Source organism: Pseudophryne corroboree, chromosome 4 (assembly GCF_028390025.1).
Source record: "Pseudophryne corroboree isolate aPseCor3 chromosome 4, aPseCor3.hap2, whole genome shotgun sequence".
Taxonomy (NCBI): domain Eukaryota; kingdom Metazoa; phylum Chordata; class Amphibia; order Anura; family Myobatrachidae; genus Pseudophryne; species Pseudophryne corroboree.
Window position 1 is genome coordinate 435484494 of NC_086447.1, and position 15140 is coordinate 435499633.

At 46.8% G+C, this 15140-nt stretch overlaps 1 protein-coding gene across 1 annotated transcript in view; it reads right to left on the reverse strand.

Annotated features, from left to right (window-relative positions):
* Positions 1-15140, reverse strand: part of UBE3D (ubiquitin protein ligase E3D) — a 493536-nt gene that overhangs the window by 473692 nt on the left and 4704 nt on the right. The window contains exon 2 of the mRNA XM_063916895.1: positions 13172-13368. Coding sequence (XP_063772965.1) covers positions 13172-13368 — 197 coding nt within the window. The remainder of the gene's footprint in view (positions 1-13171; positions 13369-15140) is intronic.

The window sequence follows — 15140 nt, forward strand, 5'->3', positions numbered from 1 at the left end:
CCACAATCTCCTGATTAAGGTGGAACGAAGAAACCACCTTAGGTAGATAGCCGGGACGAGTCCTAAGAACCGCCCGGTCACGGTGAAATATCAGATATGGAGAACTACAGGACAAGGCACCCAAATCCGACACTCTTCTAGCTGAAGCAATAGCCAGCAGAAACACCACCTTAAGGGAAAGCCACTTAAGGTCAGCTGAACCAAGAGGTTCAAACGGAGACTCTTGTACCGCCTCCAAAACCACGACAAGTCCCAAGGCACCACAGGCGGGACATAGGGAGGTTGGATACGCAACACGCCCTGAGTAAAGGTATGCACATCAGGTAAGGTCGCAATTTTTCTCTGAAACCACACCGACAAGGCAGATATTTGAACCTTGAGGGAGGCCAGACGCAGGCCTAAGTCCAGGCCCTGCTGAAGAAAAGCCAACAACTTGGCTATACTAAACTTGGAAGCGTCATAATCGTTAGATGCGCACCAAACAAAGTAAGAATGCCAGACCCTATAGTAAATCCGAACCGAAGCCGGTTTCCGGGCCCGCAACATAGTTTGAATGACCGCCTCAGAAAACCATTTAGCCCTCAAGACGGAAGCTTCAAGAGCCACGCCGTCAAAGACAGCCGGGCTTGGTCCTGGTAGACACAGGGGCCCTGAACGAGGAGGTCTGGGCGTTGTGGAAGTAGAATTGGACACTCTGACGATAGGCCTTGCAGGTCTGAGAACCAGTGCCGTCTGGGCCACGCTGAAGCTATGAGAAGCAGAATTTCTGTTTCTTGCTTGAACTTCCGAATTACCCTGGGCAGGAGTGACACCGGAGGGAACACGGTACCACCAGCGCATCCACGAATGCTGCTTGAGGATCCCTTGTCCTTGCTCCGAAGACCGGAACCTTGTGATTGTGTCAGACACCATCAGATCTACGTCTGTAAGGCCCCACCTTTCCACTAGGAGTTGAAACACTTCTGGATGGAGGCCCCACTCGCCGGCATGCACGTCCTGACGACTGAGAAAGTCTGCTTCCCAATTCAGGACTCCTGGAATGAATATTGCCGATATGGCCGGTAGATGGCGTTCTGCCCACTGTAGAATCCGTGAGACTTCCTTGATTGCTAGGCGGCTTCGAGTGCCGCCTTGATGATTTATGTAAGCCACTGTGTTGCCGTTGTCCGACTGTACTTGAACAGGACGGTTCTGAATTAAATGCTGGGCTAGGTTCAAGGCATTGAAGACCGCACGCAACTCCAGAATATTGATCGAGAGGAGGGACTCCTCCTTGGTCTACCGCCCCTGAAGGGAGTGTTGCTCCAGCACCGCGCACCAACCTCTTAGACTGGCATCTGTCGTCAACAGGACCCAGTCGGATATCCAGAACGGACGGCCCCTGCACAATTGTTGGTCCCGGAGCCACCAGAGCAGCGACAGATGGACCTCCAGAGTCAATGAGATCATTTGAGACCTGATCCGGTGAGGCAGGTCGTCCCATTTGGCTAGAATCAGCCTCTGGAGAGGGCGAGAGTGAAATTGAGCGTACTCCACCATGTCGAATGCTGACACCATGAGGCCCAGCACCTGCATCGCAGAATGCATCGACACTTGCGGACGAGATAGGAAGCAACGAATCCTGTCCTGAAGTTTCAGGACTTTCTCCTGAGACAGGAACAACCGCTGGTTGTGAGCATCAAATAGTGCTCCCAGATGCACCATGCTCTGAGCAGGGATCAGGGATGACTTCTTCCAGTTGATGAGCCACCCGTGGGCTTGCAGAAACCGGACCGTCACATCTAGATGACGTAGAAGTTCTGGGGAATTTGCCAGGATTAACAAGTCGTCCAAATACGGCAGTATCCTGACCCCTTGACGGCGGAGTACCACAGTCATCACCTCCATGACTTTTGTAAAGACTCGCAGAGCCGTTGTTAAACCAAGAGGTAACGCCCGAAACTGGTAATGGCAGTTGCCAATTGCAAATCTCAGGTATTGCTGATGAGACACTGCTATAGGAATATGCAGGTAAGAATCCTGTATATCCAGGGAGACCATGAAGTCCCCAAGTTCCAAGGCCAGAACTATAGAGCGAAGGGTTTCCATCCGGAACCTGGAAACCTTCACAAACCTGTTCAATGCCTTGAGGTTGAGAATGGGCCGGGAGGACCCATTCGGTTTCGGGACTAGAAACAACGTAGAATAGTACTGCCGGCCCCTCTGCACAAGAGGCACCTGTATTACGACTCCTGTATCCAGGAGGGTCTGTACCACCGAATGTAGAGTGTTTGCCTTTGTCTTGTCCAACGGGACATCTGTCTGGCAAAATCGATGAGGGGGTCGTTTTTTGAAGGCTATGGCGTAACCTCGAGTGACGACTTCCCGTACCCAGGCATCTGAAGTGGTCTTCAACCATTCCTGGGTATACCCTAGAAGCCGGACCCCCACCCTGGGATCCTTTTGCTTTACCTGAAGGACGAAAGGAAGTACCTTTAGCCTTCGACACAGAAGGAGCAGTACTTGGCAGACCGGCAGTTTTGGCAGTAGCCAAGTCAGCCACAATCTTATTTAAATCCTCCCCAAACAGAATATCTCCCTTAAAAAGGAGTACCTCCAGGGTTTTTCTAGAGTCCAGATCCACAGACCAGGATCTCAGCCACAATATCCGGCGAGCCAGGACTGACGTAGTAGAGGCCTTGGCTGCCAGGATACCGGCATCAGAAGCCGCCTCTTTAATATAACGAGAAGCTGTGACAATATATGACAAGCATTGTCTAGCATGGTCAGAGGAGATTTCAGCATCTAACTCCAAGGCCCATGCTTCAATGGCCTCTGCAGCCCAAGTAGCTGCAATAGTGGGCCTTTGTGCAGCACCCGTGAGGGTGTAAATTGCTTTTAGACAACCCTCCACACGTTTATCTGTAGGCTCTTTTAGAGACGTGACGGTGGTGACCGGTAGAGCTGAGGAAACCACCATCCTAGCCACATGCGAGTCCACTGGAGGCGTTTCCCAATTCTTAGACAGCTCCGGCGCGAGGGGATAGCGAGCCAGCATCTTCTTTTGAGGCACAAACTTCATGCCCGGGTTTTCCCAGGGCTCCTGACGTATATCAATTAGATGGTCAGAGCGAGGTAAAACATGTTTAATCACCTTTTGACGCTTGAACCTATCTGGTTTCTTAGGAGGAACGGATGGCTGCGGATCATCCGTAATCTGTAAAATTAACTTAATAGCCTCCAAAAGATCAGGAACATCCACATGTGAACTACCCTCCCCATCAGCCGTATCTGAGTCAGAACCTGTGGGGTCAGTGTAAGTGCCGCCTTCATGCGGCGAGGTGTCAGTGACAGCAGTGGATTGTGAGGAGACAAGGCTCGCTTAGAGGACCCTTGGATGTAGGCGAGAGACGGTCAGGCTTTTTAGTAGTCAGGGACTGGTTCAACTTCTTATTTGAGCAGATAAATCGTCCACCCACGGCGGGTTAGCTGCAGGGACCACAAACGGTTGCACCGGCATTGGGGGTCCCATAGGGGGTGTTAGTTTATGAACTAGCATATGCAGAAGCGTGGAAAAAGCGGGCCACGGCGGGTCATTATGTGCCCCCGTTGCCACCATCCCACTGGGGGGCAAGGAGCCCCCAGAACCAGAGCTGCTATATTCTCCTCATAGGTATCTGCGGCTTCAGCAACATCGGCAGTGTGTTCAGCCCCAGAACTGTTACCCTCAGAAGCAGACATGATATAACTTGCAGTATCAGGTAACACAGTACAATTTGTCAGCAGCACAATACCTCTAGCCCAAACCCCTGCGCAGTGTAGTCAGCACCAGCAGAGATAAAGGAGAGATATGGTGACTAAATCACAGAGAAAAATATGTAATACAGTATATCTTTGTGAAAATCCTATATTAGATAAAACCTGACGCACCAAGCCCCCTCAGGTTATAGAATATAGGGATAGCAGGTTGAGTGAAAGACACAAAATGGACACCACTCAGCTATCAAATGCACACACAAATAGTCACAGTCTGTACAATGCAGAGGTTATTACTAACAATACTACTGCACTGGACTAGCTTACACAGCTATATAACAATAGATATAACAGTACACAGTAAGAACTGGATGTATATCACAGGGTAATTGTACTAGGAAACCCTGACTAAGTGCACTCTTTCTTAACTAACACTGACTAAAAAAGGCAGGTAGAATACTTAAGTGTCTTGTAAAGTCACATCACTGACAAACAGGCGGCTTTACATAGGAGGATTTGCCCAAGCATTCCCAGGAACAGTGAGCTGAGGGATAATGGCGCCGCAGACACTGCCAGGGAGTGAGGGAGAGACAGAAATGCAGCTCCAGGGCGGGAACATTTGCAGAAAATGGCGCCCTGGGGCTGAGGGAGGGGCTTCAGGTCCAAGCTCTATCCCCCTGTTGGCAAAACCACCGGGTACTGCGGGCTCTAATAAAACGGTTTATAGAGAAAACCTGACCAGTCCCATGCCCTGGTGATCTAGTGGGATCGCCTGTACTGCCACAGTGTCCACCGCCAGCGCGCGCGGCCCGCCTCCCACTGACCGCGCCAGATCGCGATAAAGACCGGGTCCCGCAAGCAGGACCCACTTACCACCTACCGAAGCATGGCCACGCGATCCCGGAGAGCCCCCGTCGTGTGTGCCTGACAAGAAGAAAACCGGAGCCTCCTGCTGTAGTTACCCGGCAACCAGGGCTCGGGAGTGTACAGCGCCGCTGGTGGAGAGATGGAGCTGCAGCAGGCAATGTCTACTGACATCCAGCACAATCTGTGCCTCTGCTGCAGCCCTTGTAGTCTTCTTTTTTCCTCAGAAAAAGCTTTTTCTGGAGCTGCTGTGAGCAGCTCTTCCTGTTACATGCTTGCACTGCAAGCACCAACTACAAAACTTAGCTCCTGTGCACGGAGGCGGGGTGATATAGGAGGCGGCACTATGCATCTTGGGAAGAAGGTCAAAGCTTTTGAGCCTGTTGGCGCTTCGGATCAAGATCCTACTCTACACCCCATTGTCCATTCCTTGTGGAGCCCAGTGTACCCCGAAGCAGAAATACACGCTATATTGCATTTTTTTGTTCACTGCCCAAGTATAACAAAACAGTCAGAAATCGATATATAGGTAGATATCTGTGTATCTAAAGAAGGAGTGACTAGTTCCTATGATAATGCTGGTAGGCTAAATACACACAGTGTAAAAGTCCCACTACAACAGAAATGAATTGATGTGTAATGCAAGGAGAAACAAACAAGACAGCTAGTGGGCTAAATACTGTTTAGTAATAGTCCCCCAATACTTGCTGTGACTTGTCCCTGTGCAGAGGATGACTAGTTGCGTCCCCACCAGCGTGAATGGCAGTGCATGACCAGACTGAGTCTCAAAAGGAGTCGGTCCCTGCGATGTGCTTGAAGTGAAGAGACCGCATTAGCAGTCTCTCCCTCCTGTGTTGGTCTACTGACAGCCATTGCCGGGGAGGATTCCGGAAGAACCCTCTGCCGGTTAATTTTGCGAAGTGTAGCCCATAGGCTACGGCAGCTAACACAATCTTAATATGGAATAATTGCGGGGCTAAATTAGCATGTAAAATCTGATAGCATTGCATCCCCATGGCAACATATGGAGGTTGCGGCTGCTGTCGAAAATGGGAGGGACCGTTGCAGATATCAGAGACATCAGTTGCGGTCCCTCCATCATATATTTGGGCGAACCTTAATATTTGCGGGTATCTGGGTATTTGTCGGAATATGACAAATATGTAAAGATAAATGGGCCCCTTAGTGAGATAACTACAAAACCATAATTGGAAAATAGGATATAGAACCTATCAATATACAAAAAAATGTAAAATCTTTAAACATATGATACAAAACACTCCCTGTCCAGAAATGCCCAGCCCTTTTCCAAGACATCTCTGATACCACGTGTTTCATGACAACAGTGCCTTTGTGTGCACACTGGGGGTCATTCCAAGTTGATCGCTCGCTAGCTACTTTTAGCAGCCGTGCAAATGCATAGTCGCCACCCACGGGGGAGTGTATTTTCGCTTTGCAAGTGTGCGAACACGTGTGCAGCTGAGCGGGACGAATACGTTTTTTGCAGTTTCTGAGTAGCTCTGGACTTACTCAGCCCTTGCGATCACTTCAGTTTTTTTGGTGCCGGAACTGATGTCAGACACCCGCCCTACAAACGCTTGGACACTCCCTGAAAACGGTCAGTTGACACCCACAAACGCCTAATTCCTGTCAATCTCCTTGCGATGGGCTCTGCAAATGGATTCTTCGTTAAATCCATCGCCCTGCAATGATACACTTCGAACCCGTACGACACGCCTGCGCATTGCGGTGCATACGCAGGCGCAGAAATCTGTTCGCTGCGAAAAACGGCAGAGAGCGATCAACTCGGAATGACCCCCACTGTGCGATGTAGAAATTTTTAACACAGATGCAACTTTCGAGAACTTTGGCACTGCATGCAGCTCTGAGGCCCCTAATGTTACATCATTTCAGATTAGAGACATTTGATATTTTTATTGTAATTGTAATTCCACTTATGTTGTTCAATGAAGAAGTGGTATATAATTTGTAGGTAGAACCTCGCACTCCCTACAATTTAAGTTCGTTGTACAAAGACGTAATATACTAATTAATCTTAACACACATAGGGTGGATCCTAATAGGTGTGGTGAGTTGCCGCACGGTAATAACGGGCTTTTTAGAGCTCAATAACGCTATCGGCCTATCCAATTGCAGCCCGTTTTTACTGTGCGGTAACTCACGCGTTATCGCCCGTAACACATGGGATCCATGATAACATTGTGGACACGTGTTCTGGTCCGATAATGTGTCTCCAGGGGCTGGTTATCTGGGTTTCTGCTTCGTGTGCCTGAGCATAGCCCCGGGGGAATCCTTTAGCTGCTGTAACTCACTGCAGCTAATGGGATACTGCCCATAGTCTCTCCTGTCACATTACCTTGTGACAAACTGGTAATATAGACGGCATTAAGTGTTAAAGCAATCGATCAAATCAACGAAGACTGTGGGTGATTGTTTCCAACTCCTATGTACAGCGATTGTATGTACAGGTATACATCGTCTATTGACACTAAGTAAAATAATTTTCATTACATCTGTTGTGTCAGTTATCATTCTTTTGTTGTGCTATAATTTGACTATTGTGACCTCATTTTTGGATACAGGAAAAATAGGATTTTAAATACCTACCGGTAAATCCTTTTCTCGTAGTCCGTAGAGGATACTGGGGATCCATTTAGTACCATGGGGTATGGACAGGTCCACTAGGAGCCATGGGCACTTTAAGAATTTGATAGTGTGGGCTAGCTCCTCCCTCTATGCCCCTCCTACCAGACTCAGTCTAGGAAACTGTGCCCGAGGAGACGGACAAACTTTGAGAGAAGGATAAAAAAGGATAGTGGTGAGATTCCGAACCAGCACACACAAACAATAGGAAAGCCATGCTAACCAAACTTGGAACAGCAACAGCCGAACCAAACAACAATACTTAACCAAGTAACAGTGCAGGACGAACAAAGCACTGGGCGGGCGCCCAGTATCCTCTACGGGCTACGAGAAAAGGATTTACCGGTAGGTAATTAAAATCCTATTTTCTCTTACGTCCTAGAGGATACTGGGGATCCATTTAGTACCATGGGGAAGTACCAAAGCTCCCAAACCGGGTGGGAGAGTGCTGAGGGTCATGCAGAACTGATTGACCAAACTGAAGGTCCTCAGAGGCCAAGGTATCGAACTTATAGAACTTTGCAAACGTGTTCGAACCTGATCAAGTAGCTGCTCGGCAGCCCAAGAAGAACCCACTGACCGAGTCGAGTGGGCCTGTACAGATTTTGGAATCAGCAAATCTGCCGTGGAATAAGCATGCTGGATAGTGAGCCTGATCCAACGTGCAATTGACTGCTTTGAAGCAGGACACCCAATCGTATTGGGATCGTAAAGAACAAACAGCGAGTCCGATTTCCTGTGACGAGCTGTTCTCTTCACATACACCTTCAAAGCCCTCACAACATTCAAGGACTTTGAAGTAACAGTGGTGTCGGTAACAACCGGAACCACAATAGGTTGGTTGATGTGAAACGCCGACACCACCTTAGGAAGAAATTGCTGACGAGTCCTGAGTTCAGCTCTGTCCTCATGGAAGATTAAATAGGGGCTCTTGTGAGACAACGCCCCCAGCTCCTACACACGTCTTGCTGAGGCCAAGGCCAACAGTGTGACGGTTTCCCACGTAAGATATTTTACGTCTACCTCATGTAATGGTTCAAACCAGTCCGATTGGAGGAACTGCATCACCAAATTGAGATTCCAAGGTGATGTGGGAGGCACAAAGGGAGGCTGGATGTGCAGAACCGCTTTCAAGAATGTCTGGATCTCAGGAAGAGACGTCAATTTTTTCTGAAAGAAAATGGACAAGGCCGAGATCTGGACTATTATGGAGCCCAGACGTAGGCCCACATCCACACCCAACTGCAGAAAAAGCAGGAAACGTCCGAAATGAAATTCCACCACAGAATATTTTCTGCTCACACCAAGAGACGTATTTCTTCCAAATACGGTGGTAATGTTTAGACGTTACTCCCTTCCTGGCTTGGATCATAGTCGGGATGACTTTGTCAGGAATCCCTCTCCTGGCTAGAATCAGCCGTTCAACTTCCATGTCGTCAAACGTAGCCATGGTAAGTCTTGATAGACGAATGGCTCCTTTTGCAGGAGACCCTCGCGAAGAGGTAGAGGCCACGGATCATCCAGGAGAATCTCCAGAAGGTCCGCGTACCAGGCCCTTCTTGGCCAATCCGGAGTAATGAGAATTACTTGAACCTTTTCCCTTTTTATTTTTTTCAGAATTCTTGGGATCTGCGGAAGTGGAGGGAACACATATACCATCTGATAGACACATGGAGTTGTCAGAGCGTCCACTGCCACTGCCTGTGGGTCTCTCGACCTGGAACAATACCGCTTGAGCTTCTTGTTGAGACGAGAGGCCATCATGTCGATTTCTAGACAGCCCCATCGACGTGTCAAGCACCTGAACACTTCCGGGTGAAGGCCCCACTCCCCCGGGTGCAGATCGTGTCTGCTGAGGAAGTCTGCTTCTCAGTTGTCTACTCCCGGAATGAAGACCGCCGACAACGCCACAGAGTGTCTTTCTGCCCAGAGGAGAATTCTTGATATCTCTGACATTGCTGCGCTGCTTTTCGTTCCTCCCTGTCGGTTTATGTACGTTATTGCCGTCACATTGTCCGACTGAACCTCAATGGCCCGATCTTGAAGAAAATATGAGGCCTGCAGAAAGGCGTTGTATATGGCCCTGAGTTCCAGAATGTTGATTGGAAGGACGACTTCCTGACTTGATCATCTTCCGTGAAACTGCCCCCCCCGGGTGACTGCTCCCCAACCTCTGAGGCTTGCGTCTGTTGTTAGCAGAATCCAATTCTGAATCCCGAACGGTCAGCCCTCGATTAGGTGAGAAGATTGTAGCCACCACATATGGGAGATCCTGGCCTTTGGCAAAAGACAATTCGTCTGTTGCCAAAGGCCAGGATCTCCTCTGGTGCATGTGACCATTTGTCCAACAGATCCAGCTGGAAGGGGCTCGCATGAAACCTTCCATACTGAAGCACCTCGTAAGAGGCCACCATATTCCCCAGAAGGCGAATGCATAGATGCACCGATATCCGAGTTGGCTTCAGGACATCCCGAACCATCGATTGGATTACCAATGCCTTTTCCAACAGAAGAAAAACTTTCTGCGACTCTGTGTCCAGTATCATTCCCAGAAATGGGATCCTCCGAGTTGGCTCTAAATGAGATTTCGGGAGATTTAGAATCCACCCGTGATCCAGGAGTAGTTTGGTTGTGAGACCAATGCTGCCCAACAACCTTTCCCTAGACGGTGCCTTTATCAGAAGATTGTCCAGTTACGGAATCATGTTCACTCCCTGCTTGCGAAGGAAAAACATCATCTCTGCCATCACCTTGATGAACACCCTCGGTGCCGTGGAGAGAACAAATGGCAGGGCCTGGAACTGATAGTGACAGTCCTGTAGTGCAAAGCGTAGATAAGCCTGGTGAGGCGGCCAGATCGGAATGTGAAGGTACGCATCCTTGATATCCAGAGACACTAGGAATTCCCCCTTCTCCAGACCTGAAATCATCGCTCTCAGAGACACCATCTTGAAATTGAACACTCGTAAGTACGGGTTCAATGATTTTAGATTCAAAATCGGTCTCACCGAACCGTCCGGTTTCGGTACTACAAACAAGTTGGAATAGTACCTTTTGTTTTGCAGATGAGGTGGAACTGGAACAATGACCTGAGTCTGTACCAGTTTTTGAATGGCATCCTGTAAGGTTATACTTGCCTCTGGTGAAGCTGGTAAGCCTGATTTGAAGAATCTGTGAGGTGAGAGCTCCTGAAATTCCAGTCTGTAGCCCTGGGAAATAAGATCTATGACCCAGGGGTCCTGGCATGATGTTGTCCAGATGTGACTGAAATTTTTTAGTCGGGCTCCCACCTGCCAGTCTTCCAGGCCACGTGGAAAAAAGATATATACTGGCGCCGGCTGTTGGTCAAATAATGAAATTACAATTAAATATATAAAATATTACACTCAATTTATTTGGACATGCATAAAAAAAAGGAGAATAATGTTTCTGTTCCTCAACAAGATAAAATAAAGCAATTGCTAGAATTCATATATTAAAAGTGCAAAAGTGCCACTGATTTTTCTTTCTAGATGTAGTGTCCACGGCTACTGGCTAAGACCCTATTCCACATTGCTCACAAGTTCAATTGATGACATGAATTGATTATTACCAGACTTGCTTCCGGAAAAAAGTCCCCCTAGGTATCTCATGCAGTAAGATCCAAATGGCAAACAGGGAAAATCCGGGTCTGTAAGAAGCTATGGAAAACTTGTGCTAGAATTTAAGCCGGTGGATACACAGAGTCCATATATATCGCCAGGGAAGTTATTAGATGAATCCAATGCCTGTGGTCCTACGGGATGTGGCTCAACGCGTTTCGCTGGTCTAGTGGCTACCAGCTTCCTCAGGAGCATATGTATCAGTATTCTCCTGACGCCAAATTTAAAAACAGCATGGCCATGTACACCAGCAATTGCTAATTATAACCCTGCAAAACTACCTTTCGTTATGCATGCATATTAATCAACTTCTTCTTCCTTGGCATACTAACAACCAGAGTATTGGGACACCTAATATACTTTCTGGATACAATCTTTTGCAATCTGTGATACAAGAAAAGTTATTGCAACATTATATTAATCCAAGGAACACCTGCACATTTGTTGCGAATCAGCCTAAATAACATTGTGTTATACTGAGCGGATTGAAGTTACTGCTTGTATTTATGAATATTGTTTTTTTGCAACGAAATAGTATATTAAGACAGGGACCAATTAGTAATTATTGATTGCTGTTTTTCTTTAGCCAGTATAAGAGGTTCATGAACAGCCGCTTTATGTGTATTTTTAGATTTATATATTTTATTACAACAATAAAAATCTATTTTATTTAATAATACTAATCTATCGGCGCTTTCTAGTTTTTTCTTTTTTCTAGCTTCTATAAGAGCCTGTATTCCCTGTGACAGAGCAGCGCCCCCCCCCCCCCTCCCTTCTGAATCCCCCTCCCCCTCCTCCATGTCTGACCCTTCAGCATCAGAGTCAGACTGCAGGATATGGGCCAGAGTTTGATTTTGTGGACAAATGGCAAGGGACTGAGACACTTGTTTGGGGACAGAGTCTCTGTTCATTATCTCATCCACACACTGTCTTAAGTATTGCGTCTCTTTCTCATTGCGGGACAATTTATTAGAGATATTAGAAATTATTTATTTGAGGGAATCCAGCCACGTTGGTTCAGCCCCGCTAGCCTGAAAAGGTGCACTACACTGAGTACATAGTAGTGAGCTTCCTGGGGAAGAGGAACACACTCTTTGCCTGACATATTGTAAATGTGACAGCACACACACACAGGAAAGGTTAAAAACACAATTAACCCACAAAGAACCCTTGCAGGGAGACAGAGGTATTTGGAGCCAGCCACCGCGCCCTTATTGCTAATGCCAAGCTTAGCCGTGTCGCAGACTAAGTACCCAGATTGTGGACTTAGTAAAATCGCCCCCCCCCCCCCCTGCTATGACCCCCTGGTACCGCTGAGGTAATCTGGAGTCACACTGGAGGAGTTGCGCGTCCCTGTCAGTCAGCGTCTGTGTCCACTGGAGAGGGAAAATGGCGCTGGTGAGCTGCTGTATACGCTCACAGTGAAGCCCCGCCCCTTCAATGGCGTACGGACTTCCCACTTTTTTTATACTGGCTGAGGTAATTTGTGCTTAAAATGGAGACAGGACCATTTTAAGGCTTTGTTTGCCAGTGTGGGTAGTGTGTACAGTGTACTGAGACGCAGTTGTGTACTGAGTCTGGAGACGCAATCCACCCCGGGTAGAAGCCGTGCGTCTCCATACCTACATGCCGCCATAATGGCCGGTGACCCGCTAACCGGGACGCCGGCTTAGTACTCACTACACTTCTTTCTTCTGGCTCTGTTAGGGGTGGCGGCGTGCTGCGGGAATGTACGCTCGTCGTGGTGGGGCTTGCGAATAGTTCCCTCAGAAGCTAAGTGTCCTGTCAGCAGGGAACGGGACCATTAACCCTTTAAGAGGTTGGGCCATTTCCCCCCCTAAGTCCCACGAAGCAGGAAGGCTGGTGCCATCCAGTCCTGCCTGAAAATAACAAACAGAAAACTAAATGCAGAAAACACTTCAGGAGCTTCAATAAACGTGACCGGCTGCTCCAGGCACATTTTCTAAACTGAGTCTGGTAGGAGGGGCATAGAGGGAGGAGCCAGCCCACACTATCAAATTCTTAAAGTGCCCATGGCTCCTAGTGTACTCGTCTATACCCCCATGGTACTAAATGGATCCGCAGTATCCTCTAGGACGTAAGAGAAATGTTTTTGCATGCAAAATCTGGGAATAAAATTTAAGGGAATTATCTTATGATTTATAATAAAATATGGCTCCTTGATATTAATTTTTGTACAAACCTTTGACTTGCTAGTCTCACCATTATCCCCATTCATTTATACATGTACTAATTTGTGCCAGTACCTGTAGTGCAGTCAACTTCAGCCTTTAACCGCACATGTAATCCTTCACCAGAGTAGTACTGTACATATCTGCATGTGGAAGGAACTAGCTTGACCTCCTGTGGTAAATGAAGATCCTCGCAGTTATCGGGGGACTGGATCTGCAAGGACGACCGAGTTACTGAAATGTCAATTGGAAATCGTTTGCCTTCCAGGCTCCTAAAAAAATAGAAGGATGCAAACATAAAGAGCATTTAACAAAGCATGGTTTGATGATAAATACTCTGCTCAATTACTTTTTGCACTGTGATATATGAAAGTCAAAATGCCTCTAGCACACAATATAAGTTCATAATGAGTGCATATAGTTATATACCCAAACCTCACATTTGATTGACACTGCTGAACTAAAGCGAAATATAAAGGAAATGGTAGATACAACCAGAGGGAAATCAAACTCATTTCCAGTTCACTTCATAAAGTGCGGAGATAAAGTAAATGTAGGGTTGGTGCTTTACTTATTACTTCCTTAAAATCATGTACATATTTATAACTAAATCACATTAAATTAAGGCTGCAGAAACTCAGACTATCAAGAAAATGAGATTATATGCCTGTAAATGTGTTGTCAGTGCTTTCAAAAAGTGAATAAAGATCATAATTTGCTTTCCAATTAGCTATTTGGAAAATAGACTTGTCTGATAAACGTGGGTGTGGAGTTTGTGGAGCTTGTTCAAACATAATTTAATACCTGTATATTACTGATTGGGGGTTATCTAATTAGCTGCGATATTGCCGCGGCCACGAAAAAAGGGTGTTTTCGTGATGCTTATTTCATGACCGACACTCACACATGTTTCTTGATAAATGCCATGGTGCCCTCAGCATGAGAAAGAATGCAGGCTGTAGTATAGTAGCTGCGGCACTCACGGGTCTTCCTGTTAATGTTAGAGATGGACGCTGTGCATCACAAACAGGGTAAAATCAACAGTCGGTAGGATTTTTTCCCTTTTGTGATGCACAGTGTCCATCTCTAACATTAATCGGAAGACCTGTGAGTGTTGCAGCTACTTTACTGCAGCATCTATCTATCTATCTATCTATCTCTCTCTCTCTATATTATATATATATATATATATATATATATATATATATATATATATATCCAATAATGGTCGCACTCACATCTTCAGAAGAGACAACGACTGGGGTGATCACTCCAAATGCAAAGCATTCTAACTATAGAAAGGAAGGTAGAGGCACTCTCCAGATTTTGTAAAGATGCAAAAAGTTAATTTATTGTACTATACGTTACATAATACACTCGAATAGTGTTTCTTAATGTATCCTCAAGCGCTTTCAGCCCACAGAGGGCCTTCATCAGGAGGCTGTGTAAAACAATTCCATCAGATCATAAGACCAGGCAACAGGTCTACCCAGATGTCCAGCAGGACATCTGGGTAGACCTGTTGCCTGGTCTTATGATCTGATGGAATTGTTCTGATCTGATGCCTCCCCTGCAGTGCACATGGTTTTGCCCAACTGCTAACAAAATTCCTGCTGCGACCAACTTGGAATTATCCCCAAAAAACTGACTTGCCTAAGCCAGTGGTTGGGGATATATGGACGGGCCCGTTGCATCCTGGGAGGAATGAAAGCTTGTGATCGTTTGGTGCCAATCCGCTGTCGCTCAATCATATCCCACTGTTATCCTGTGGACCCTGCCGGAGAAATATATAGCTCTATCTATCTATATATATATATATACGGGAAGTCCCACACTCTCACCCAACGCAGGTAACGACTGGGGTGCCAAATCTAAGTCTGATCCACTCAAAGGGTCAAACTCATAGTACAGTACAGTGTTTCTCCACATAACAGTGGAGAAAGATAGCACTCACCAGACTTGTTATATTAAGCGTAATAAAGTCATTTATTCAAAGAATACTTGGTTCCATGTAATCTTCATGTCAAAAACAAGGTATATATGG